The 27,102-nt window shown below is 35.5% G+C and overlaps 2 protein-coding genes across 2 annotated transcripts; both read right to left on the reverse strand.

Moving 5' to 3' along the window:
* Positions 1-2,626: 2,626 nt before the first annotated feature.
* Positions 2,627-11,186, reverse strand: LOC105703812 (adult-specific cuticular protein ACP-22). The gene is made up of 5 exons (XM_012432502.2): positions 10,497-11,186; positions 7,999-8,070; positions 7,842-7,928; positions 6,185-6,617; positions 2,627-5,212 (listed from the first exon to the last, which is right to left on the reverse strand). Exons 1-5 carry the CDS (start codon positions 10,566-10,568, stop codon positions 4,935-4,937), a joined length of 942 nt encoding a protein of 313 aa, XP_012287925.2. The 5' UTR covers positions 10,569-11,186; the 3' UTR covers positions 2,627-4,934.
* Positions 11,187-11,616: 430 nt separating this feature from the next.
* Positions 11,617-26,018, reverse strand: LOC105703949. The gene is made up of 5 exons (XM_023431709.1): positions 25,957-26,018; positions 15,378-15,645; positions 14,890-15,266; positions 12,998-13,303; positions 11,617-12,600 (listed from the first exon to the last, which is right to left on the reverse strand). Exons 2-5 carry the CDS (start codon positions 15,643-15,645, stop codon positions 12,502-12,504), a joined length of 1,050 nt encoding a protein of 349 aa, XP_023287477.1. The 5' UTR covers positions 25,957-26,018; the 3' UTR covers positions 11,617-12,501.
* Between the last annotated feature and the right edge of the window lie 1,084 nt (positions 26,019-27,102).

The following is a 27,102-nucleotide window of genomic DNA, read 5'->3' on the forward strand; positions in this document are numbered from 1 at the left end:
AATTAGTAAAACTATATATGTCATTGAGATTTTCAAGGAATATTTCAAAAATATCTTCGAATGAAATCTACAAGAAATCTTAAAAAATCTGTCGCTTGAGATATTTCGCAAAGATTACAAAGAAATATTTAGAAATTATTCTATGCTACTAGTACCCTAGTAAGGACAACCGTCGTTACATGCGACATCTTTTGACTTTTGGCCAATTAATCCTTTCGAATATGCTCGTTCCATTGGGAGAAATTTCGTCGAATTCGCTATCTTATGTACGTAAGATCGCCAATATTTACAGGATGTAATATTCGATTTCATCATCGACCATGAGTATCGACTCATCGGAGCTGAAACTTTCGTAGATGCACCAGCCTTTCTCCCGCGTTCTTGCTGAAATCTTGCAAGGTAATTGGAGAACTTTCCTTACGTCACTGGTCTTGGGAACGCAAGAAGTAATCACTGCGTGACTGTGCGCTTCGGCACGAGTCACGTGATCCCGATTCTTCCCGAAGTTCACCGACCCTCGAAGTTCTGAACTTCCAAAGAGACAATTATAAGGACCTCGACTTTGTGATAAGAAGTAAATTATCCGTAAGAATACTAATTATACGTTTTATTTCTTATTTATTAATATGTTCCGTATAAATAATGTACGCATACGTGTATGCAATGATTAATGATCATATATAAGTATAAGGCTTTAATCTTTGTACATTGACATATGGCCGAAAGTGATCTTTGACTCTTTGAAACCTGACCTTTCGAAGTGATGTTTCTTCTGCGTTAAAAAATAGTCGGAAAAAAAGGATCGCTAAATAAAAATCGATGATTCATAACCGCGTCATAGATGGGTGCAATAAAAAAAATCATATTACTGCGCGGTGGACTTTCGTCGAGGTACCGGCATGGCTTTTCCCGTGTTTTTATTGAAATCTCCCGAAGTAATTGAAGAACTCGCTTTTTACGTCATTGATTATGGAGAACCCGAGCAGAGTCTGTGGGATTGTAAATCTCGAACTTCTTTTTTTACGGAATTCCCCAACTTTTTGATAACAGGCTTAAGGGGATGTGAAAGTGGCATCCGATAGCTCAGTCGTTCATAAAACTTTTCTACGAACTGAGTGTCTCAAATCCTATCATACTTTAAAACGTGAATATGGAGACCCTAAGGTAGGTCTTGAAACTCGCGAAATTTCATTTTTTATCAAATATTTTTAAAATGCCTATAAACAAATTTGAAAGTCTCAACAAATTTGAGTGTCGCAAATCCTTTCATACTTTAAAACGTGAATATGGAGACCCTAAGGTAGGTCTTGAAACTCGCGAAATTTTACGTTTTAGAAAAGATGATTAAAATACCTATAAATAAATTTGAAAGGAATTGAAATTTCACGAGTTTCAGAACCTTCCTAATAGTCTTTCTATTTGCGTTGTAAAGTTTCAAATTATTCGGTAAACCGAGTTGGGAGAAAAGTTTTATAAACAAAACCTCTTCGACGCCACTTTCACGTCACCTTAAACTTTAGACGGACCAAACAAAATTTCCGGGTAGATCTTAAAAAATTGTATTCAATAAATTTCTTAAAAAATACCACGTACTTAATTTTGTAATGAACAATTTTACATAGACTGCAAGAATGTTCTTTTTGTAATGTCAAATCATTGACATATTTGCGGTAATCGATTTTAGAGCGATACGTTGCCTGACAGCTGTGTACAGTGTAGGACATTCTAATATTTTACTCATACTTCATTATATCATATTTTACTCATTACTCATTTGTAATCATTTTGCCCAGCTAATCGTATCTTTTCCTTGTGATCTTTTTATTTGATCGATTTATTTTAACCCTTTGGGTGCTAAGTACTTTCGGCGTATGGGCGAATTTCGTCAGGGCGTGCTAGCGATATTCGACTAAACGTCGGACGCACATATATGTCGACAGCGCTCAAAGGGCTAGCAGTACGTTTGTGTAGAATTGGAAACCAGTTGGAATGACACTTGACGATTCATAGATATGCAACTTAATACTAAACATTGTTACTCATCGTTAACATCGATGCTATTGGATTGCAAACTTTTTCGCATATCATGTATTGCATGAAATGATAATCAGAAATGTTCTAATGGTAATGGAAGGTCACGTACTGACTCCTAAAAGACAATGGTTGGATAATTTAAATATCTTTTAGCCGAACTTATTAAATATATTGTTCAAAATTTAAATCAGTGAAGATTTATATCAAACTAAATAATAGCACATTTTCGGAATGCGTTGGAAGATCAAAATACTCGATTTGGATAAACAACATAAAAACTATACCCTGATTTATATAATGGTAATGACAAAATGTAATACTATTTTGCGGCTAATGTACTATCAAGCGCTAATTCGCGTTATCACCCGTTTTATTTATAACTTTTTTTATGTAAATTGTTAAGTCAATTAAGTTGTTAGAACATGACTGGAGCAATGTTGCACGTGAGTTTTAATACGTGCAACTGAATCATTGGAAATTACAAGTTACGTGAATATATAAATGTTGCAGACGCATGTTAATGATTCAGTTTCATGTACGTATGAAACATATATGTATTTAATTCACGTGAAATCCTTTTTTTGTACCCGTGGGAAGTGATCAGTGACGTATATTAATAGGAAATGGTCTAAGGAAAAATCCTGTTTATTACGACATTACACGTATGACTACAATGGCAATACGGCTTATAGTAATCGCAACACAACGGACAATCTTCGTCATTTGCATTGTTGAGCACAAACACATATGTCAATGCTAAAGTACAAGGTTTTATCATTTTTATTCCTCATTTCTTTGTACGAGCAAATTCCTCTAGTACGTACAGTTATCAAGAAACTCTCCTCCTCAAAAATAAAAAAAAAATCCAAAAAATTAGTACGACGAATAAAATCAGGAATAATTGACTCACAAAATTGGTAGGACTTATTTCCCTCTGGCTATATTTTAAAATTTCATAAGGAATTGTTGATCATCAAATTTAGAGGAGCAAATTCCTCTAGTACGTACAGTTATCAAGAAACTCTCCTCCTCAAAAATCAAAGAAAAATCCAAAAAATTAGTACGACGAATAAAATCAGGAATAATTGACTCACAAAATTGGTAGGACTTATTTTTCTCTGGCTATATTTTAAAATTTCATAAGGAATTGTTGATCATCAAATTTAGAGGAGCTAATTCCTCTAGTACGTACAGTTATCAAGAAACTCTCCTCCTCAAAAATCAAAGAAAAATCCAAAAAATTAGTACGACGAATAAAATCAGGAATAATTGACTCACAAAATTGGTAGGACTTATTTTCCTCTGGCTATATTTTAAAATTTCATAAGGAATTGTTCATCATCAAATTTAGAGGAGATTTCAAAAGTGTCAGTTTTTATGAAAAATATGTTATATATGTCACTTAGAGTAAGTCAAGCGAGGCTTTTAAGACTCTGTCTCCTTCTCTGTTTCTCTGTTAAGACTCTATCAAATGTGGAGAAGTCGTAGTGAAAAAATCGAACTTTGAGCGGTAGATAGGTACTCTTAAACGCTATTTAGATTTAAGATGCTTTCCTTAAAACATAATGATGTTATTAGCGACTAACAAGATCATTGTGATAAGAACGCTCGACTGGTTGAGAATATAAAATAGTACTATTTTATATATTTGAAACTCTTGAAAAATATTGCGCAAACACGAGACCAGTCGTTAAAAGGTTCTTGAAACTCGTTATCGCTCTTTATGTACAGTGTAAAATAATTCTTGATTGCAAAGAGATAAAATTAATTAGTAACTTTGCAACAGCTAGTACATCACATATTAACCCTGTGAAATAGTACTATTTTATATATTTAAAACTCTTGAAAAATATTGCGCAAACGCGAGACCAGTTATTAAAAGGTTCTTGAAACTCGTTATCGCTCTTTATGTACAGTGTAAAATAATCCTTGATTGCAAAGAGATAAAAGTAATTAGTAACCCTGCAACAGCTAGTACATCACATATTAACCCTGATAAGGTGCAGTAATAAGTATATCACGGTGTAGAATAACATTGCTAGATTTCTTATGTAATTGGAATTCATTGATTGGTCATTTTCAATACTTCAAATACAAGTATTCTTTAAAAAATAGTCATTTAGTCAAGTCGATAGTGAATTAAACAAATTGTTCATTCTTTTTTATTATTTTTCAAAATCGATAATAATTTTGTAAAGCGATAATCGCAAGTAAGTGCGGTTTTTTATTTACTTGAAATATTTGTTAACTTGTGTTCAGGAAGCAATTTTGTCCATTTTTATCACGAAAATAGTTTCGACTATACATCATTCGGTATTGTAAGGTTCTGTCATTAGACGAAGCAGTGTGTGTAATTATGCCTTTACATAATCTATTTCACAGACTTCTGTGATTACGTAAAAATGTTTCTACGTCTTTCACAGTCCAGGTAGATTAGAATTATTTCCAATTTGTCTTTTTTTTCATTATTAAACGGACCTTCATCAGATGTTATAAAAGTCTATGAATTCGGAAATGGTGTACAGATCTTATTTACATTGTTACGTTTAAGAAACGTTGAATATCACATTCCCCTGTAAAATTATAGGTATGAGAAGTATAACAATAATTCTTTGCAAATTTGAACATCTGTACAAATGAATTACTGTAGAGCTCGGAAAAAAATAGCTTCTTGCATTAAATATAGAAAGTAATTCGAACGGTCTTGAACAAGATTAGAATCAAGCTGATTTTTTGCAGATTTAAAATAGTGCAACAATTATTGTATTCCATATTGATTCAACTGCAAGAAGCGTAAGAAATATAATTCTAATGGGAAACTATACGATACAAAGTCGAAAATATTTCCACTTTGCAGGTTCATATTTTGTATTACCCTTGGTGTCAAATTGCAATATTGTTTATCGTTGTTTCCATGAAATTCTGTCATTTTTCGGTGCAACCTTGTTCCTGGGACGCCTAGATGTGTTATCAACGGCCTCGTGTTTCAGCCTTTCTGCCCGAACTTTTTGTTCACTTCTGTTAACATCCTTGGGGGCAATCTTGTTCTGAATTTTATCTTCAAATTGCGATGATTGCGGGAGGAAGAAATTTCCCAAGCTGAAGAAGTTTTGTTGTCCCGGTCCTTCGTCAACTTCCTCCCATACTTCGTAGCCATTGTTGTCTCCGTTTCCATTACCTGAAATTCATGTCAATTTACTAAAAACGATAACCTAAGAATCATATTACATTAACCCACGTTATTAAAAAAATCAGGAAGACTCCATGTACTCAAATAATGAAGAAAATCTAAAAATGTATTATTTCATCGGAGTTAACATTGAAATATACTTAATAAAATCTTCTTAAACATTCATGTGTCTGACATTGAAGTCATTTCAACTCCTCAATGTTCAATTCTACTATATTCTTTCCTTAGGAGAACTTTAATAAATCGAACAATAAGAGATTGAACTTTCATATCAGACGTTAGGAACAATGCACGCGCATTACTAAACAAGCATAAACATATTGTTTATATCAATGGGAAAATGAAGTGCTCTGCTCATCCAATGTTCATCACATGATTATAGAACCGGATATGAAAAGGGTAGTATACTTCTTCATCTTTTTGGCATGAACAATTACAGTGAGCGTTTCAGAGTTAATAATAGGTACATTTCAGTGATAGCAATTATATACATTCTATAGATAGATGATTCTACATATAGAATATTCGGATAATTTCATCGAAAGGACTAAATATATTTTTAGCTTTTAACACTTCTGAAACCTTTAAGTACATACAGTACATTAAACACTTTACAGGAGCTGATTGTGAGTACACAGATGAAAACGTTATGCAATAAAAATAATAAAAATACGATCCTTATCCTGGTTAGAGCATATAATGTTACATTTAGATACAGCGAGTAAGTTAATAGACGAACGTACATTCTCATCCAATAGAAATAAACCGAGGCTACTGCTAATGCTCATGGCATAATTATCTCAATTTGTTACGTCCATCTGCCTTTCATAGCTCTTCGTCGAGACATCATGTTGCGTGTAATTGCGCGGTAATGTAGCCATACACTGACGGCTTCGAAGTGTTAAATTACACGTAATATCTCTACGACCCATAATATGAATTTTTTTTGTATTCCGTTACCATGACCTCCGTGTCCGCCACCATGATTTCCAAGAATGGCGCCAATTCCACCGTGTCCCCCGTTGTGGCTTCCAAGAATTCCCCCATGGCCTCCATGGCCTCCATGACCTCCAAAGATTTCTCCAAATCCACCATGGCTGCCACCAAAGTGGCTTCCCAAAGTTTGATGGATCCCCCCAACGCCGAAAATGTCCCCTATGCCCCCAAATACCCCATGGTTACCGACCAACCAATTAGATACCGAATTTAATCCAAATGGATCATTATGGTAATGCCGGATAATCCTTTGTTGTTGTCTTTGAAGCCTTTGGTCCGAAATTCTGTCTTTCTTCTCTAGGTGGCGTCGGCGGATTTCGTCTATTGTCTCTTGGCGTCTGTCTGGAGACGTGTTTTTCACGAGATTACCAACTGCTTGTAATGTTGCTACCGGAATCTGAAAGTGTACAGGTATATAATTAAAAATATTGCCGGACTGTGATAGAAAAATCGTGATGCTTCGTCATTTTTTATTGAGATTCTAGGCTTGCGACATAGTCATGTGTTAGATGGTAGGAGAGATCGAAAATTTATTAATGGAATCTTTTAACGAGATTGATGTTACCAACAGTTTTTATGTTGAAAATACCCAAAATAGAGTGTATTGTTTCAAAGTTTTTGTTTAACACGAATTACCACGCCGGTCAAAATGACTGGTTCTATAATTGTTCTATAATTGTATTTTAAAATTCATACTTCACGTTACATTTTTTTTTTCGCAATGATGTATTGACTTTTGTAGCGTTAACTAAAGAAACAATATAATAAATTTTATTCTTTGTTTTGTTATTCACAATCAGAATAATTTTGCATCATGACTACTTATACCAAGACCAGTCAAAATGACTGGTACTTCTCAAACTGTAAATGGGTCCTACAATTTGTTTACCGAACCCGAATTAACCAGTTTCCTCGTTTTGTACAATTTCTCATAAGTTTTTAGAATTTTTATTGAATATCATTCAATATGATGGTGATAAATATCAGGAAAATTCTTAATGCATCATGAGGCGAATGCAAAAATATTGCATTAATTCGGAAATATCTTTAGTTGTTCAATTCGATGTAGAGATGTATTTTTCGATCAATATCAATTATTGAAGGCTCTGATATGAGAAACGAAAGGGTCAGGACAATTTTTCCACAATTTAGAACACTCTGGTAATCGATAAACTTGCATTTGAACGGACTAAATGCAAAAAAAGTGTCTTATGCGCTTTTGTGCTATAACGATGGGAATACGAGATCCCGGAGTGAAAATTTAATTGACCTGGAAATCACAGATGGCGCAGGGTGCCCTTCTGCAGTGAATTAGGGCCCCAGAAAGCATGAACTCAGAGGATTTCTGGAGTTTTACTTCGATTTCTTTATAATTATTGTACGAAAACGACAGGTGAAGTATGCCATTTGGTACAATATCCAATATAATTCGACACAGCTGTCAATGTAAAAACCAACGTCGGCAACATAGGTACTTAGAAAAATCTTCTTTATCGACATTGATCAAGTTCCTCGACGTATTTCACTCCACCTTAATATTATTATATGTCATCGTTCCCGAAGACTTAGGAAGTGGCAACGAAAATATGGCCAATAAATTGCAATAAAATTTGTTACCTACTTGGAAAACACTGTTGATCGTAGCGGTGTTGTCAGGGGAGATTGCCTGTGCAGCTGCAGCTGTCTGTTGGATAGCTGTGATAGGTATCTGAAATGTCAGAGTGATCTTTGAAAGTGAAAACTGCTCCCGGTACAGAATACTTCACCTATTTACTCACATTGAAGATACTGTCAACAAATTGGCCATTTTGAGAAGGACCATTCTGCCTTTTAATCCTGCTATGGAAGCTCTGAAATCAAATCATTACCCATAAAACAAATGATATATAAATCATTTTTTAATCATTCAAGTCATCTTTAATGGGAGAAAATGTGTTTTTCTAAATTACTTAAAGGAATCGGTTTCAATAACCAAAATTGTTCCGCTTGAGCCGTAATAAATAAAATACTTGCTTATATTTATATTCGCGAAGTATTCTGTATTTTCAGACTTATAAGTTTTTTGCATTAATTTCAAATTACATGGTTTTCGAGAATATCCAATTTTAAATAAGTTTCCTTTCAGTATCCTATGTAAAAAAAAAATAAATTTTTTATGTAGTAAATACGGAATATCTTGGAAATAAATTGTAAAATACAGCTTAGATGCGAGTAATAGTTCGAGATTTGATACGGGATTAGATTAGTGATTGCAGTATAATTATTTTTTAAAAATCAGCAAGCATCGCGGTTTGCAATCAGTTGTCAAGTCTGATTTTTTAAGGAATACAAATGTTCGTACTTAATTGTCTACGTTTTCTCATGTTTTTGCCCACGCATGTTTTCAAGTTACAGAGTCATAACTATTCAGAATTGACAGTCCACGTTGACCAAACATATTTACATGTGCATAGATAGCATACATACACGTTGCGGGTTATCTTTGCTTTCACTTTGCACCATGCGTGCGATTACGCAGAGGATTACGTGCCTTTTACCTCGAGGACAAATTGGGTAAAATATACTTTTAAAAGATTATTTGAACTGTTCCAAACGTCGGTTCATTATTAAAGTGAAAGTTGATGACACAATTTTTGGTGGGCAGGGTGAAATCGATTTAATTTTATTCCCACGACTATTATTATTTTTATCATTTCGACCCAGGGCAATTTATATGCTAATATTTCTTAAGAGTAATGAAAATTAGGCTACGACCCGCATGTTTTTTACGGCACCCATTGGATGATGACACTAATTACGTGTAATTGAAAGTATTACGTAAATGTGTACATTTTTCTTGGTTTTGTATAAATGGGATTTGGATTTGTAAAGAATTGATATCGTTACATTTTTATGGTTAATGCCACACGGGGGTAAATAAACTGGGGAATCAAAGATTAATCACTGTTTTACAAAAGTAACGTAATGTTATTATATTATAATACGAAATCATTCTTTACGTTATTTTTCCGTAAGCCATTATTAATCTTCATCGAAGTAAAGTAATTTGTTCTTGTAATCACAAACGTTATGTTTGTGATTGCGGTACGCAGTAGAATACAATTAAATAATCTCTTTTTTTTTCAATAAGAACATTAATCAGAATTGATATAAAACTATTGTTAATTTCTTTTTATTCCGAATCATTACCATGCAAATGAAATTGTTTGGTTTAGGAGTTTTTACTTTATTTTATAATTATTGTACTCAACATGAAAAGCTGGTGTAAATAAAAAATACCATTTCCGCAAATAAACACATTTTTCTGTCATATTGTTTCAGAGTAAAACGTTCCCAGCCCGAGAAACATTGGATAGTGAATTCCGCATTTTTGTTGAATATTTTTCAAATTTCTTCAACTAATTTGCTGCTGTAAATCAATTACTACCAAAAATGATTTCAATATCGATGATTATGTTCATTATTTTTCAATCTCTTGTTAACCGATACCAATAAAATTTATTATTGTAAAACAACTGTCTAATAGATACAAAATCAACAGGCATGTAATATTAAAACAGAAGTTTATTAGTTCCATTCCCATAATTCTATTGTTTATGAGGAACCTAAAAATATACTCTGAAAAATATCGACGGTCCAGATTTTGCCGAAAGAAAAGAAATAAATATACCCTAGTAGTACAAAATATTTTTCCTATATTTTCTATATATTTAACGAATACCGTACATTTTGTAATTATTTACCAGACATTTAAAATATTTGCAAAACGTTTACTTTAGAATATCATCTCTATAATATTTACATAATATTAGCTCCACGTGTTTTCATAATATTTTTCTACCAGATATACAAAACATTTCGTTTCATTTTAATACAAGTATTTTTTTTCCAATAATAGTCGTGAAGTAAACATGTATTTTTGTTACATGTTCATAAATTAAAAAATATAATTTCTATATATGTTTACAAATGATTGAAACTAAATATGTCAAAGAGATTTTCACGAAATATTTAAAAAATATCTTCGAATGAAATCCACTTTGGAATCTTAAAAGATCTGTCGCTTGAGATATTTAGCAAAAATTACAAAAAAACATTTAGAAATTATTCTACGCTACTAGGGCAAACTTTTGACAAACCTGAAAGTCCGTGGCACGAGCATCCACGTTAACGAGAAAAATTACGGCAACGACCTCCCTTATTGAGATATTTAGCAAAGATTACAAAGAAACATTTAGAAATTATTCTACGCTACTAGGGTAAACTTTTGACAAACCTGAAAGTCCGTGGCACGAGCATCCACGTTGACGAGAAAAACTGCGAGGACGACCTCCCTTAATCCAATCATCTCCTCTTCTCCAATGACACTTGTCCTCGTCTTCGGTGACCCTCTTGCACATGTGAATCGTAATAAAATGATTGGTCCTCCGATCTGGAGGGGTCTTTAAGGGCAGCCGGGGCCAGTCCCACGCCATCCTCCGACCAATCCGGACGCTCGTGGACGATCCTCGCAGAAAGCACTTTCTAGTATCGCAATCCCCATATTATTGCATTTTTATTGTTCGCCCGGATTCGCCACACGCGTAGGTCGAATTCGTGGGTTACACAACCGACGAGTCGAGCCCCGGGCAAACTTGTTCGACTGAGACCACAAGTGGTAGCACAGAGCTCGAGAGATCGACAACCTCGGAAAGGTCGATCCTTTCCAAGTACCGATTACCTATGTCGATCCTGCGTCTTACATGCATACTTATCGGAGATAAGGTTAACCGCCTTTTTCGCGGCCGCTACTGCGTACAACTAAAAGAACATTAGCTATGATTGGGCACGGACGCATATAGTCTGCAAGACCACGCATTCTGGAATTTTAATTAATAAATTTAATTTATGTTACGAAATTATTAATTTAATTTATGATACGAAATTATTAATTTAATTTATGTTACGAAATTATTAATTAAATTTATGTTACGAAATTATTAATTTAATTTATGTTACGAAACTTAATGAATTTCCAAATTAACACATTCGCGACCGCTGACGTGAATTCACGTCTTTTCAAGTTCCATTCCTGGTTGCCGCTGACGTCAATTCACGTCATTTTAAATTCTATTCCTGATTGCCGCTGACGTGAATTCACGTCCATAACGTTACACGATACAAGTTTGCGGCAACTAGTTTCAGAATTTCATTATTTTCGCTGGTACTCAGTATTTGAAACGGAAAAAAATTTGCCGTTCGCGAATGTGTTAAGGGATTTGACAGTGATTTTACTTTGTACCAAGCTAGGGTATCAACGCCTTAGTTATTCAGTTTTTAGACGTTTGTAGAAAAAATCGCGATTACTGTGACGTTTGGTAATGCGCAATCCTGTTACTAGGTACATACATATAGTCTTCCATTTTCACATGAAGTTTATTCTGTTTATATTTACATATTTCATTAATTTTATCCTGAAGACTAATGAACCTAATATATTAATTCTCTAATAATTAATAAAAAGGCGATCCAATTATTGTGGATTGTAGATCAGTGAACACCTTTCTACCAAGATTGGTTTTATATGTACAAAGAATGTGTGCATTATTCTAATAAATTCTTCTATTATTTTAAGTAATCGTATAAGTTAGGGTAGAACTGCATAGATTAAAATCTTTTCATGATAATCATTTCTGTGTTTTTCGATACAATTTAAATTGTTTCTTAGGAAATTTTGTTACTCATCGGGTATTGCAAGGCAGCAAGGACAATATAATCCTTAAAGAAAATCGTTATTTAGCACCATTACGATGAATAATTGACGTATAACTTGACTAAACTTTTCTTTACACTGTGAAATCAACCTGTGCTTAACAGTTCATAAGTGGTAATTTTGCAAATAAATAGCGTGTCTTTGCTAGACTGCAATCAATACTTGTTAAAGTTAGTTTGTAAGCATTTCAGATGCTAACTTGATCAAATACTGTAAAATGGCGTATATACAATACTAAAAGTAATTGATGAGCACTTTTCTTTCAAATACAAGGAACTCCATGTCGATCCATCAGGGTGACTTGAAACATTTATAACAGTTAAACGTATCACTTCGTATTTCCGCTGGTGGAAAAACAGTCCACTTCTGAAAATGGATGTGACTTTAAACATGATTGCTTAGTAAATACTGTAATAAATACGTGATAATTAATAGCGGTTATTTTTGACGACTTCAGTCTTTGGCCATTCTTGCTTAATGGTTACTCCAAGCCGGTTCACTTGACTTTTCAACATTGTTGATGACGTATCTATTTCCCCTGCTGATTGACACGGGGATCGTCCCGGAGATAACTTTGAATTTGATTTCCAAGATCACGTCTAAACTCATTCACTGATACTTGTGATTGCTAAACAAAAGAATAAAAAACCATATCAATATATATCATTAAATTGTATGTACTTAGTAATTTCGATTACGGGAAAAATTCCTCAAAAACAATGGTGCCAAGAAATTTTGTTTCAGTTTATACGGTGATTAGTAAACGCATCAGGAGCGTGGTTATACCAGAAGATATCAAACCGTCAATAATAATTAAACATGGTTTAAACTAGAAAAGCATAGAAATTATTTAATTTTGTTGAATCAATCAGAAACCTCTAGTCAGTGGTGACAAACGGGTTGAAAATAGTTATCCACAATTTCGAAAATATGGACACATTGTTTTTCAAGGAATTTTTTCAGTTCCGATAAGTGATTTAATGTCATGTAAAGGCAATTGGAAAGGTATTAATTCTAGAATTTACATTAAGAGCGTCTCTCCACTCGATATTGAACAGTCGAACCAATCCTCTGAGATTTCTTCTTATGAGTCCCTGTAATTCCGTTCTTGTCAGTCTAAATGGCGCTGCTGTCGTGGTTGTCACTCTCTGAGTGACATTTGTTGATGTTTCATTATTATTTTCTCCCGGTCCGTTTGTTGTGCTAGCGGGGGTTATAGTGCTGCTTATTAACGGATTACTAGAGGTTGGTCTTTGAGTGGTCTCTGATGCAAAATTATTGCTAAGGATTGCGTTAATCTGTTGAACAGCCGACCTTGTGTCGTTGAATGTCTGGAAAAAGAACACAGGGCAAAATTGGCTTTCCACATACTTTTCTTACAGTTTCTCTAGGAAAAGAATTATAAATGGAATAAATAATTAAAAGTAATAAAATATCCTATTGGCTTTGTAATCTTTTCTGTGACGTAATGAAGTTTTATACATATTCAACTGTAATGCATAATATTAGCGGAGGAATTATATAAAGGATTTTATATTTGTGTTCACATTGAATATCTCCTGTCGATTGTATTGTGTGTACCAAATGTTTTATAATGTTTAGAATCAAATTACAATGTATCTTGTATCTTTCCAACTGTCATCTTGAATGCTGCTTGTTTTATTTACCATTTTCTTCGGGTCAATCTTATTTGCGATGATCTAAGAAAATGTTGGTCTTTCGAGGCTTAAAGAGATATGATATGATTTTGTGAGTAAGACGGACCCGTAAATTATTTCATATTTTCCAAATATGTGTATTTTGTGTGAGCCAAATGTTTTGTGTGTACCAAATGTTTTACAATGTATGTGTGTACCAAATGTTTTACAATGTTTAGAATCAAATTACAATGTATCTTGTATCTTTCCAACTGTCATCTTGAATGCTGCTTGTTTTATTTACCATTTTCTTCGGGTCAATCTTATTTGCGATGATCTAAGAAAATGTTGGTCTTTCGAGGCTTAAAGAGATGATATGATTTTGTGAGTATGACGGACCCGTAAATTATTTCATATTTTCCAAATATGTGTATTGTGTGAGCCAAATGTTTTGTGTGTACCAAATGTTTTACAATGTATGTGTGTACCAAATGTTTTACAATGTTTAGAATTAAATTACAACGTATCTTGTATCTTTCCGACTGTCATCTTGAATGCTGCTTGCTTTATTTACCATATTCTTCTGGTCAATCTTATTTGCGATGATCTAAGAAAATGTTGGTCTTTCGAGGCTTAATGAGATGATATCATTTTGTGAATAAGACGGACCCGTAAATTATTTTATATTTTCCAAATATACTTGCATCTAAAAAGCACCGAAAGTTAATAATATTCTTTTCGTGTAACGAAAGAACACCTCACGCATAAGAGAACAGGTTTTCAGAGCATTGGAAAGTGTCAAACGACGAAGTAACAGCAGGTATCAAGATAAAGAGCAGTTGGTTAAAGACCGAGAGGTTTTACTGTTTCAGGATCTGGATCTTATTATACGCGTTCCACTAACAAGTTGTAAGATTTATTCAGATTGCCAGGTATGGTAGAAGTGAAATGGTACTAAAAAGAGACCGACAATGTGTACACGTTTTCTCCCGAAAAGAGCAAGGCTAATAAAATTGTGCAAAATAGAATACCGCGTATTTTTCATGAAAGTTCGTTCAAAGGTCATGATAAAATTTCAAAATTTGAGAAAAACTATTCGGAAACGGACAGTTTTGGAATAGTACGTCATATGTTAAAGAATATCAACGATATGGTTTCATTGAATACGTGCAAAATACTTCTGATTAAATTGACTCGCTTAATTCTCGACTTGTTATGAATAGGAAATAGGTAAAGTTAATAAAAACATTATCTTAATATTCTTAACTCTCTTTACCTACCTCAAATATTACCCTTCCTAAGGTCCAAAAGAATCCTGGCCGCGTAGGATATCGAATTTGTCTTGCAACTCGCTTTGCTTCTTCGTGAGCTTTCGACTCCGCCATTACTTGATCTTCGATAGCTCCGAAATTATGAAAGCCTTCCGAAAGTAACTCCTGCGAATCGCCTTCCAGACCTTCATCGATGACGTTAATTTTCTTCATCACCAACTTTCCTGCATCGTCCTTCGCGTCGTCAAATTCGATATCGTTCAATCTCTCATCCTGTTCATCATTGAACTCCTTTTCATCTTCGAGTAAGGCGGCATTTTTGTCACTTTCATCAGAATAAAAACGTCCAGGCACACTATCCTCCTTGGTAACTTGGTTCGAAGAGCCTGAAAAAATCTCGGATTCTGGTATAGCCAATCGTACAGGTAGGATACTTTCAAACGCTGGATTGTATTGACTTTTCCAAGAATTTGTTCTCGCTTCGGAGTCATAATTACCCTCTGATGTCAAAGGTACGTATTCGGTATTTTTCTTCTCTCTGATATCACCGTTGCGGGAATATTCTCTACCCTGTCGTCTCATTTCAATTTCATGTCCGTGGTATTTTTCATACAAAAGAGGCTCGACTTCAATTGATCGCTCGGAATAAATCGGAACTTCTCCGGTTGGAAGCCATGAGTCCTTCTGCCGTTCTCCTTCAAGAGGTGTGAAGAAACCTAGCAGCAACCAAGTCATCGTGAACGCCCCTGTAGAACGTGGAGTCATCTAGAACAGGATCGGAAACCAGTATTTATTACCGAGCTTGGTTTGCAGACGGAAGTATAACACGGACATTGCACCGGGATACTAAGAGATGTCCACAACGCAATTGCCTATGTACCGATATGTTTACTTTAACGTCCAAGTGAATTTATTTCAAAATTAATTTGGAAGAAGTTATAACGCATCTCGCATATTTGAAGAACTATGGAAGGATAGTTTAACACGATACATTATTGTTAAAAGTAATTCTAACAACGTTGCTATATGACTGATTTACTGACTTGTTTACCTTAAGGTCGAAGAGATTTACTCCAATTCCAAGATACAATTTATTTAATTAAATTTCAATCGCATCTCGCATATTTGAAAAACTATGGAAGGATAGTTTAACACTTGATACATTATTGTTAAAAGTAATTCTAACAACGTTGCTATATGACTGATTTACTGACTTTACCTTAAGGTCGAAGAGATTTACTCCAATTCCAAGATACAATTTATTTAACCAAATTTCAATCGCATCTCGTATATTTGAAAAACTATGGAAGGATAGTTTAACACGATACATTATTGTTAAAAGTAATTCTAACAACGTTGCTATATGACTGATTTACTGACTTTACCTTAAGGTCGAAGAGATTTACTCCAGTTCCAAGATACAATTTATTTAACCAAATTTCAGTTACTTTCAGTATTTTAGTTTCAATACAATAATAAAATTATGTTCTTAGGGTGATTTTAGTCGTAATTGCCTAACGTGCCTCATTTAAGTGTCTTTATAATAATTTCTTACTTCTCATAAGACCCAGTTTGGTTAAAAAGAAAGGAGCAAGTATCCTAAAAAAATTGAGGAAAAAACCATTATAATCCTTTCTGTCGTAATAATGTTGGTCATTATCTTCGTACCTCACTATACATCCTCATTTATGACAATTATTTCCATTATGACAAACAAATAAAATAACGAACAGAGAAAATACGACAGTATCATTCGTGCATATTTGATATGTGAATATATATCTAAAATATATGTTCGGTAGCGGTTAATAGCCTTACTTCTTGCAATTTCGCCGTTCGTTGCAACTATATTACAATGCATAAAGAAGCAAACTACTAGATCAGAAAAAACTTGACAGCATTCTTCTCAAGCTTGATAGATGAGTAAATAATTGAAATATATTCTTGGTAGTGGTCAGTACCTCCCCTGTCTCGGCGATATCTCTATTAGTAACAATTTAAATCACCGCTTCATAAAATATCGAAACATCGCCCGCTGGTCTTTTATATTTTAAAGGTACAAAGTTACAGTAAACTCCCATATAAAGTGAATTTCTAAAGCGCGCAAAAGATGTTGCGATGACTTTTTTATATAATGCAATTCTCCTACAATGCGTCATATAACAAAATGTGGGAATTCCCCGTTTACCTCAGTCGAGTAAGGAAAATTTATCTCTATTGCTACCGATTTCTTCCGTTTCGTAATTTTTTGAGGAAAAAGCAAAATAGGTCCCGAAAGTAGTAGTCCCACCCGAATATGTTATTTATATGTTTAAAAGGTTTCACTAGCGGAAAGAAGACTACCAATACCAAATAAAGTTGTTATACGTGAATGGTTGAGATGACGACGCAGCACCCACGTATACCCTGTTTTACCGACCACAAAGATTTCGCCCCTTTGAAAGTAGTTCCAATTTTTAGAGGGGTATAAAGGGCGTAGAGGGCGCCAGTGGGCCGTGCCTCGCTTTCAAACAATGGCGTGAAACATCTCCCCGCTCACCTCTGTTTATATTATTCTTGTATAACTCGATTTCAAACAACGCGTAACGTATCAACAACGTTATACGGGAATCTACCGTAGTTCTCTCTCTATAAAATACTTCCACTCACCATTCGCGGTAATATTTGAATCTCCCATGGCACGGGGAAAAACCTTGAACGTTTTACGTATCTTTACTTGAGAGATTGTACTATTCCTTCAGGGTTCAAAGTGTCGCGGCACTAACGCACTGGCGGGCAACGAGTTGTGTAAACCAGTACGGCCCTGAAAAACGTTTCGACGTCACTGGTAAAACCGGGTGTAATTTTTCTGAGGTACCCAATCGCCCATTTTGACGAGCCAATGGGAGGCCAATGTACATACGTGATGTCGGCGCAGCGCGTGAACCGAATATCTCGATTGCCGCCTTTACAAAACGGAGCTCGGCCGACATGCGCGCCACTCGCACTCGTAGCGGCGCCGACGCGAACTACACTCGCGGCCCGTAACTCGCGTAGAGGACTTTCTACGTAACTTCCTGGACGCGCGGCCGAAGGTTTCCATCGATTACGAAAATGTGAGGTTAGGGCTAACCGCTTCCACGAAGGGGGCGCTGCACGTTACGCGCAGACTCCGCTATCCGTCGCGCGGGAATCCCATGGAAAGTCCGACCAACGCCAACTGGGCGATTGCGTAAATCGATGTCAGTTTGTCCAGAGAAAACGTGACTTCACGAAGGTAATGTTATGTCTTCCTTTTTAGGACGTTACCGGAACAAACGTTTTCAGGTTACTTGTGAAATTATAGATTTCAGAGTTACGGCTTAACGGAAGGTAGTCCGGTCTTATAGCGGATTCATTCTCTATTGTAAGTCTATATGCTTTATTGGTAATGGTAAAAGTAACGTGATACTTGAGATTATATGTGCCCATAATTATGAAAGTGGTCTAAGTCAAAATTGAAAAAAAAAATGAGTTTATCAGTTATTTCACGTCACATTATTTTAAACTAAATTAATTCAATGTAATTTCGAAACAAAAAATATATGACTTAGACCACTTTCATAATTATGGGCACATATAATGATAATTTTAGAAATCGTTAAAAGTGCATTAAATATGTCGAGGTGGAAATTTATGTATTGAGTATTTTCTCGCTTCATTGTAAATAGTTTTGAGTTTGATCGCCAACTCGGCGATTGCGTAAATCGATGTCAGTTTGTCCAGAGAAAACGTGACTTCACGAAGGTAATGTTATGTCTTCCTTTTTAGGACGTTACCGGAACAAACGTTTTCAGGTTACTTGTGAAATTATAGATTTCAGAGTTACGGCTTATCGGAAGGTAGTCCGGTCTTATAGCGGATTCATTCACTATTGTAAGTCTATATGCTTTATTGGTAATGGTAAAAGTAACGTGATACTTGAGATTATATAGTGATAATTTTAGAAATTCTTAAAAGTGCATTAAATATGTCGAGGTGGAAATTTATGTATTGAGTATTTTCTCGCTTCATTGTAAATAGTTTTGAGTTTAGTAGAAGTTATAAAAATTCATTTTTCAAAGTAATAAGTAATAGTAATATGTAAGTTTCTGTTATTAGCGTTTTCATTAGCTGGAAGGAAAGTTTCTACCATGTATTAAGGTGGCTGAAAGTTTTCGAATGTCTTGTTCCATCCGAGATTAATAATACATGTACTTCAATAATACACGCAATGCGCCACAATGGAATGCGATCACGTAACCTTGCTTCTACCGTGTAAGTTTCGTACAGTTAACGATGTACGAACTTAAATGATAACGTGGCTCCGTGTAACACGATAGCAAAACTAAAGTCTTCATTTTCAAGTGTTCTATAAGGAACATTACATGCCCCTAAATGGTATCTATCCGATGTTTTGAAATACCCCGCTTTGGAAGAAAATAAATGATTTTATTCCGTCAGTTTAAACCTCGTGTAATTAATTACACGTAGATCGAAACAACAGATTCAATGCGTCGTCCTAAAACATGACTCGGTAACCTTTATCTCCATTTTCGGCGTTTTAGAATTAATTATTAACTCCACGTACACTGGGAGACATCAATGCCGTCTCATCCTGCACAGGCGATGCCGCATCTGCAGGGGAGGCATTCATGTCCGCCATTGTACCTAGTCCTTCGAACGCAGTCAAAGTGGACTAAACCTTCACTTGGCACCTTACAAAACCCGGATTTCAGCGGGTCAATAACCCGAAAATTCCTCACCGAAACCAAGCTCGTGGTCTCAATCTACATTTCAAATCTCCTAAAATTAATTATACATGCACCGAAACTTTTGGAATGCGGCTGCACAATCTGACGGCTTCGGGCCTCACAAGATTAATTCTTCGGCTCACAAACTGAAAACACCGGAACATAATCTCATAATCTTCCGGCCACGCGTATCAAACCGCACGAGCGCACCTGAATATCGTGCAGAGGCCAATCGGACGTCCAAGTAAACTTCCTTATCCCTTATCCGAGCACTTGTCTTCGGTCTCCACTCTTCGATCTCCACGATCGATCGTCATATCGGATATGGACGGTCTGCAAACGATCGCTCTTCCTTCTCGGCGATGTTCATAATCGGCGATCGCCGATCGCGATCGCGCGCTCGAAATCCGTCGTTACCGCGGATCGGCACGCGCGAAACTTAAGCTGTCTGTGTCGGTTGCGACCGGGACTTGGTGGGACCTGGTGGGACCACGTGGACTCTCGGTACCTCAGCCATCTTTCACTTTCACTCTCCGGCCACGTGTTTCGCGTATCGGCTCGACCGATTGCGACCGATCGGTACCTCGCACCTGTCGATTTTCGTCACACCCGGGGTTTGTTCCAGATGTTCGAGCCGATATTAAGGCACTGCATTTCCATATTATTTTAAGGAACTGCGTTTTGTCAATTCATTTAATTTAAATTGCGAAAGATCGATACTTTGTACCTGTCGATTTTCGTCACGCCCGGGGTTTGTTCCAGTTGTTCGAGCCAATGTTAAGGCACTGCATTTTTATATTATTTTAAGGAACTCAATTCATTTAATTTAAATTGCGACCGATCGGTACCTCGCACCTGTCGATTTTCGTCACACCCGGGGTTTGTTCCAGATGTTCGAGCCGATATTAAGGCACTAGATTTCCATATTATTTTAAGGAACTGCGTTTTGTCAATTCATTTAATTTAAATTGCGAAAGATCGATACTTTGTACCTGTCGATTTTCGTCGCGTCCGGGGTTTGTTCCAGTTGTTCGAGCCAATGTTAAGGCACTGCATTTTTATATTATTTTAAGGAACTGTGCGTTGTCAATTAATTTATTTTAGATTACGAAAGATTGGTACTCCGTACACTGGGAGACATCAATGCCCTCCCATCCTGCACAGGCGATGCCGTATCTGCAGGGGAGGCATTTATGTCCGCCATTGTACACTGGGAGACATCAATGCCCTCCCATCCTGCACAGGCGATGCCGTATCTACAAGGGAGGTATTCATGTCCACCATTGTACCTGTCGCTTTTTGTCACACCCGGGGTTTGTTCCAGTTGTTCGAGCCAATGTTAAGGCACTGCATTTTCATATTATTTGAAAGAACTGTGTATTGTCAATTCATTTATTTTAAATTGCGAAAGATCGGTCCTTCGTACACTGGGAGACATCAATGCCCTCCCATCCTGCACAGGCGATGTCGTACCTGCAGGGGAGGCATTCATGTCCACAATATACACTGGGAGACATCAATGCCCTCCCATCCTGCACAGGCGATGCCGTATCTACAGGGGAGGCATTCATGTCCACCATTGTACCTGTCGATTTTTGTCACACCCGAGTTTTGTTTCAGTTGTTCGAGCCGATATTAAGGCACTGCATTTTCATATTATTTTAAGGAACTGCGTTTTGTCAATACATTTATTTTAAATTGCGAAAGATTGGTACTTCGTACCTGTCGATTTTCGTCACGCCCGGGGTGTGTTCCAAATGTTCGAGCCGATATTAAGGCACTGCATTTTCATATTATTTTAAGGAACTGCGAATGCTCTCTGTACTTATGTTACAGAGAGCATTCGATAATATTCAAGACAATAAGCACATACCACCCTGCACAATGACCGGTAAATGATACTTGTTACACGACCGTTGTTCCGCTCGGGAAACTCACGTTACAATTGTTCCGAGTCGAGTCTCACCATCGGAAAACAAAAATGTTGGCAAATAAGCATAATCACTTGTACAGAGTCGTGCGCTCATGCGTACACACGTACGTAAAACCTGCATGTACATTCATTTGTGCGTTCCTCGTAACCACGCTCATTATTACGAAGCGTAAGGTGCGGCTGCAGTTTCAACTGCAGAGGTTCTCACTCGGGAGTAATTTTAAATAAAGATGTCAAATAAACACGGAAAATAATTCATAAATGTACTACTTGTCATTTAAATAAGTACGTGTCACATAGACCTACAGTTTTCTTTCTAGGCATTTTTAATCCAAATAGTCTTCTTTGATCTCAGCCGCGTTGGAAGATGAATTATGAGAAAATTCAAGCGTTCTCAGGTATTTACATTCACATTAATGGACACATGCTTCACTTATTGTTACATAAACGGAGGTTAACGTGATAGTAATTACGCTGCGTTGGCAATATGGCGGCACAGAGGTCTTAGGCATGATGCGAAAGAAACATGGTTACTACAACGGTAGTGGGATATGTAGCGAAGCAGCTTTTTCGTTTAGAAAACTGCCATAAAGCTGCTGCAACTTTTACATTTACTGGTTATCATTACTTCGGCCATTCATTTCCTGAAGGAGAATTTTATAACAATTTTTCTTTTCAACACACGCCATGATGGTGGAAGCTGTTATTTTAGTTTCGAGCAATAAGTCGAGTGGTGTATTAACCACTCGGCACTTTTAAGAAGACCGTTTTACGAGGCAAAACTGCCTCGACAAAAGTTCTTTTGTACGGACGTGTTATCCTGCCGGGGAAAAAAGTTATGGCTCGCAGAATGTGCAATCTCTTATACGCGGAAGCGGACTTAAGAAAGCATTAAAATCTAAGAAATTTCCTACTTACTTTTATTTTTCGGAAACCGTTTTCAACGACTAGCCGGGATTAGAACGTTTCATACTTTAGTGGTATCCGGTGTCAATAATTTTCATGCCATAGGTTTTTGCCAGGTACTGTATTTTATTGAATGATTTTATACCGTAACGATATCATAAGCTTGCAGTTTTACTACATCTATATCTACGTGCTAACATTGTTTTCCACGTTCTTGAAAATTAAGTGACCATTTCTATGAATCAATTACGAATGTCCAGAAAATAACGTAAAACATTACATATATGTTAACGTCATATAAGATTTGGTATGATATCTCCCTACCTTGTTTTAAGATTTAATATTTAAATAAGAAAGATTTAATATTTAAATAATTTTATCTTCCCTAAAAAATTAATCGAAAAATCCAGTCGCGGTTTATTGACTTCATCATGACAATGCTACGGTATTTAGCAATGACAATTTATATTTTTTTTTTCGTTGAGAAGTAGTGCCAAACCAACGAAAAGATTGTTCTTGATGGGTTCGGCACTTTCTAATCGTAATTACGGATAATTATTTTCCGGCAAAATGTCCAGAAAATAATATAAAACATTACATATATGTTAACGTCATATAAACTTTGGTATGATATCTCCCTACCTTGTTGCGAAAGATTTAATACTTAAATAACTTTATCTGCCCTAAAAAATTAATCGAAAAATCCAGTCGAGGTTTATTGACCATCATGACAATGCTACGGTATTTAGCAATGACAATTTATATTTTTTTTTTCGCTGAGAAGTAGTGCCAAACCAACGAAAACATTGTACTCGATGGGTTCGGCACTTTCTAATCGTAATTACGGATAATTATTTTCCGGCAAAATGTCCAGAAAATAATATAAAACATTACATATATGTTAACGTCATATAAACTTTGGTATGATATCTCCCTACCTTGTTTCGATAGATTTAATATTTAAATAACTTTATCTTCCCTAAAAAATTAATCGGAAAATCCAGTCGAGGTTTATTGACCATCATGACATTGCTACGGTATTTAGCAATGACAATTTATATATATTTTTTTTTCCGTTGAGAAATAGCGCCAAACCAACGAAAAGATCGTTCTCGATGGGTTCGACACTTTCTAATCGTAATTACGGATAATTATTTTGCGGCCAAAGGGACAGAAGGTCGTAATTAACTTGCGAGTCTATAATCGTTAGAAATTCCCATTTCACTCAACATCCGCCCGTCGCGTGTTAAATCACTGGAAAAATTTAAATAAACTCAAGTATTTTCAACGCTTCAATTTTAATACCTGCATGATCAATAGTTATAACGTCGGTACTGCATCGTCTCAAGTGGAGTGTTAAACGGTTATAATTACAAGTTACCCAGAGCGAAATTATATGGTTTTTATATACCGGTCGGCACGTAATACGTCAAAAAACTGTTAATTTATAACGTGTATCGGAAAAGTTTGTGCCTTGCATGTAGCATGTGGTCAGCATACCTCTACAGATTATATAAACTTTATAAATAAATAAATATATACATACATCTAATTTATAATAACTTCAATAGAAATTTGTTCTTTCATGAAAAAATTGAAAATTTGTTAAGCTGAGTTTTGATTTCGTTACATATTAAAACAGAAGGTATCGGTCACTCCCTTTTTTTCCTGGCTGTATTTATTTTCTTTATTATTTCATAATTTAATGACATTGTTGTTATTTATTGGTATATCATTTGTAGGTTTTCGTACTCTTGCGTACATTGTAGCACTTATTTAAGGGGATGTGAAAGTGGCATCCGAAAGCTCAGTCGTTCATAAAACTTTTTTACGAACTGGGTGTCTCAAATCGTTTCATACTTTAAAACGTGGATATGGAGACCCTAAGGTAGGTCCTCAAACTCCCGAAATTTTATTTTTTACAAACTATTTTTAAAATACCTATAAACAAATTTGAAAAGAATTGAAATTTCATGAGTTTCAGGACCTTCCTTATAGTCTCCCTATTCACGTTGTAAAGTTTCAAACTATTCGGTAAACCGAGTTGGGAGAAAAGTTTTATAAACAAAACCTCTTCGACGCCACTTTCACATCACCTTAAGGGGATGTGAAAGTGGCATCCGAAAGCTCAATCGTTCATAAAACTTTTCTACGAACTGGGTGTCTCAAATCGTTTCATACTTTAAAACGTGAATATGGAGACCCTAAGGTAGGTCCTGAAACTCGCGAAATTTCATTTTTTATAAACTATTTTTAAAATACCTATAAACTGATTTGAAAAGAATTGAAATTTCATGAGTTTCAGGACCTTCCTTATAGTCTTCCTTTGCACGTTGTAAAGTTTCAAACTATTTGGTAAACCGAGTTGGGAAAAAAGTTTTATAAACAAAACCTCTTCGACGCCACTTTTACATCACCTTAAAGAGAGCCGAATTTTTGAAATCAGTCCTTGTCGTTTTGTTGAGAAATTTTTGAACGTAACCTACTATTTTGGATCGTAGATCTTTTCTAGTACCCATACTTTTTCTCGCGTATAGTACATAAATTATGATGCAATAACGTCTCCGGTAATACATAAATTATTGCGTAACCGGTCAGGTAGTTTCGTCCACTTTCGTGCGTAACGGTGTAGGATACTTTTATGCAACTCCATTTGCAGCAAAGTTCTTTTCTAGGACCCAAAGTCTTCTACTCAGGTACTCTCGGTAGAGTTTCGAACCAAATACATTTTTTAGTGAGAAACTCGTAGCTTTGAGTGTTGAGAGAAACGCGCTTGCGCGCAAACCCGGATGAAGAAATAAACTTTCGATCAACTCAAAAAATCGAGCAAAAAATCAGGGATTTTTTTCACTTATCCGACTCTGATTGCTGCTATCTACGTAAAGATATGGCACGGTAAAGTTTTCGGCATTTTCAGAAACGTTGTTCTCATATCGTCATCGTCATCCCTCCAGTCACGGATTACCATTTTCGCACTCACATGATAGGTAAATAAATCTTCATACGACTTTTCGTACGACATTCTACGACGATGACATGCAACGACAAAATAGAAACCTGTAGATGTTAATAGACACATGATTTGAAGTGATAATCTCATTTTTAGAATAGATGTACTTATATTAGTGGAACAAAATGTACAATTTGGCAATAATATCTGATCCGAGTATTTAATAAAATGAAAGTACTAACATCTTTGGCAAAAATAGTTGATTCTCATTTTTTATTAAAATAAAAAAACGGTTTGAATTATTTTTGCAATTAAAGAAAGAAACAAGAATGTAATTGGCGAAGTTTTTTTTTTATACCTAAGGTGTCGTTTGAGGAGTTAATATTTACAGTAATGTAAAATCATACTTTACTTCAGCTATCTAAAATGATCATAACGTAAAGAAATCTCACATCTATTCTGCAATCGATTTTTCACTTAAGATGCTCGTATTTGCTTAAACGGAACCTACTTAAAAGACAAAATTTAACACTCACTGTGACACTCGGTTCAGGATGTTGAAGAACAATCTCCTGGAAGTCTGGATCTTGTGGATCACGACAACGAACTGAACATTATATTAAGGGATCACTGAACCACTGGTCGGGGTGATGGAAAAAACAAAAACAGTAATGGAACATGCCGAGGACTTAATCCGGTCATATCAAAACACCGAGTGCCATATCGGTGTTGTGATAAAGGTCTTCAAAATCGTAAAGTACGTGCCCAGTAATTCAACATCTACTGTAAGTCCAGCTTTCCATTGTCATTGTTTGGCAGAGTTTATCGGAACATCAAAACGGACAAGATTTATCGTTCACTGTGAAACTCATTCCAGAGGCTGCAAAGAAAACACCTGGAACTGAGGGTCTTCCGGATCGCGACAGTGAACTGAACATTACGTTCAGGAATCACTGAACCGACGACCGGAATGATAAAAAGGAGCAAGGAGGAAAGGAAAATGTCGAGTACTTGGCTCGGTCGCTTCAAGGTTCCGGTTTTCATTCTCGTCGGCGAAAGATCTAAAGGGTCTTTGAATTCACGAACCGTTTCTGGTTTAATTAATCATAAATATTCTATTGTTTATGAATTTTATCGACCACCAAGTGCAAGAAATTTCCTTCCAAATACTTCTCATTTTGACTTCTGATTCGAATAAAGCAAATGTACTGATATTTTTATCAGATTTTGTATTTAATAGTTTAGTAAGTATAGTACAATAAATGTAATAAATTCACGAACCGTTTCTGGTTTAATAATCTATTCTATTGTTTATGAATTTTATCGACCACCAAGTGCAAGAAATTTCTTTTCAAATACTTCTCATTTTTACTTCTGATTCGAATAAACCAAATTTACTGATATTTTTATCAGATTTTGTATTGATTAGTATAGTAAGTATAGTACAGTAAATGTAATGAATTCACGAACCGTTTCTGGTTTAATAATCTATCCTATTGTTTATGAATTTTATCGACCACCAAGTGCAAGAAATTTCCTTCCAAATACTTCTCATTTTGACTTCTGATTCGAATAAAGCAAATGTACTGATATTNGACATGTCAAGTATAAAATAAGTGATAGTATGAAAAATAATAATATCAATAATGACCAGTAACTGGAAATATGAATTTTATCGACCA

Source organism: Orussus abietinus, unplaced genomic scaffold, assembly GCF_000612105.2.
Source record: "Orussus abietinus isolate OABI.00-Male unplaced genomic scaffold, Oabi_2.0 scaffold155, whole genome shotgun sequence".
Lineage (NCBI taxonomy): Eukaryota > Metazoa > Arthropoda > Insecta > Hymenoptera > Orussidae > Orussus > Orussus abietinus.

Coding starts and splice junctions, on each gene's coding strand:
- LOC105703949 (XM_023431709.1), bottom strand. CDS start 15,645: ATGACTCCACGTTCTACAGGGGCGTTCACGATGACTTGGTTGCTGCTA. Junction 15,267..15,377: donor CGTACCTTTGACATCAGAGG/GTAATTATGACT, acceptor AGATTTTTTCAG/GCTCTTCGAACCAAGTTACC. Junction 13,304..14,889: donor TAGGAAGGGTAATATTTGAG/GTAGGTAAAGAG, acceptor TTCTTTTTCCAG/ACATTCAACGACACAAGGTC.
- LOC105703812 (XM_012432502.2), bottom strand. CDS start 10,568: ATGATTGGATTAAGGGAGGTCGTCCTCGCAGTTTTTCTCGTCAACGTG. Junction 6,618..7,841: donor CGATCAACAGTGTTTTCCAA/GTAGGTAACAAA, acceptor GTACACTTTCAG/ATTCCGGTAGCAACATTACA. Junction 5,213..6,184: donor TGGCGGACACGGAGGTCATG/GTAACGGAATAC, acceptor CATGAATTTCAG/GTAATGGAAACGGAGACAAC.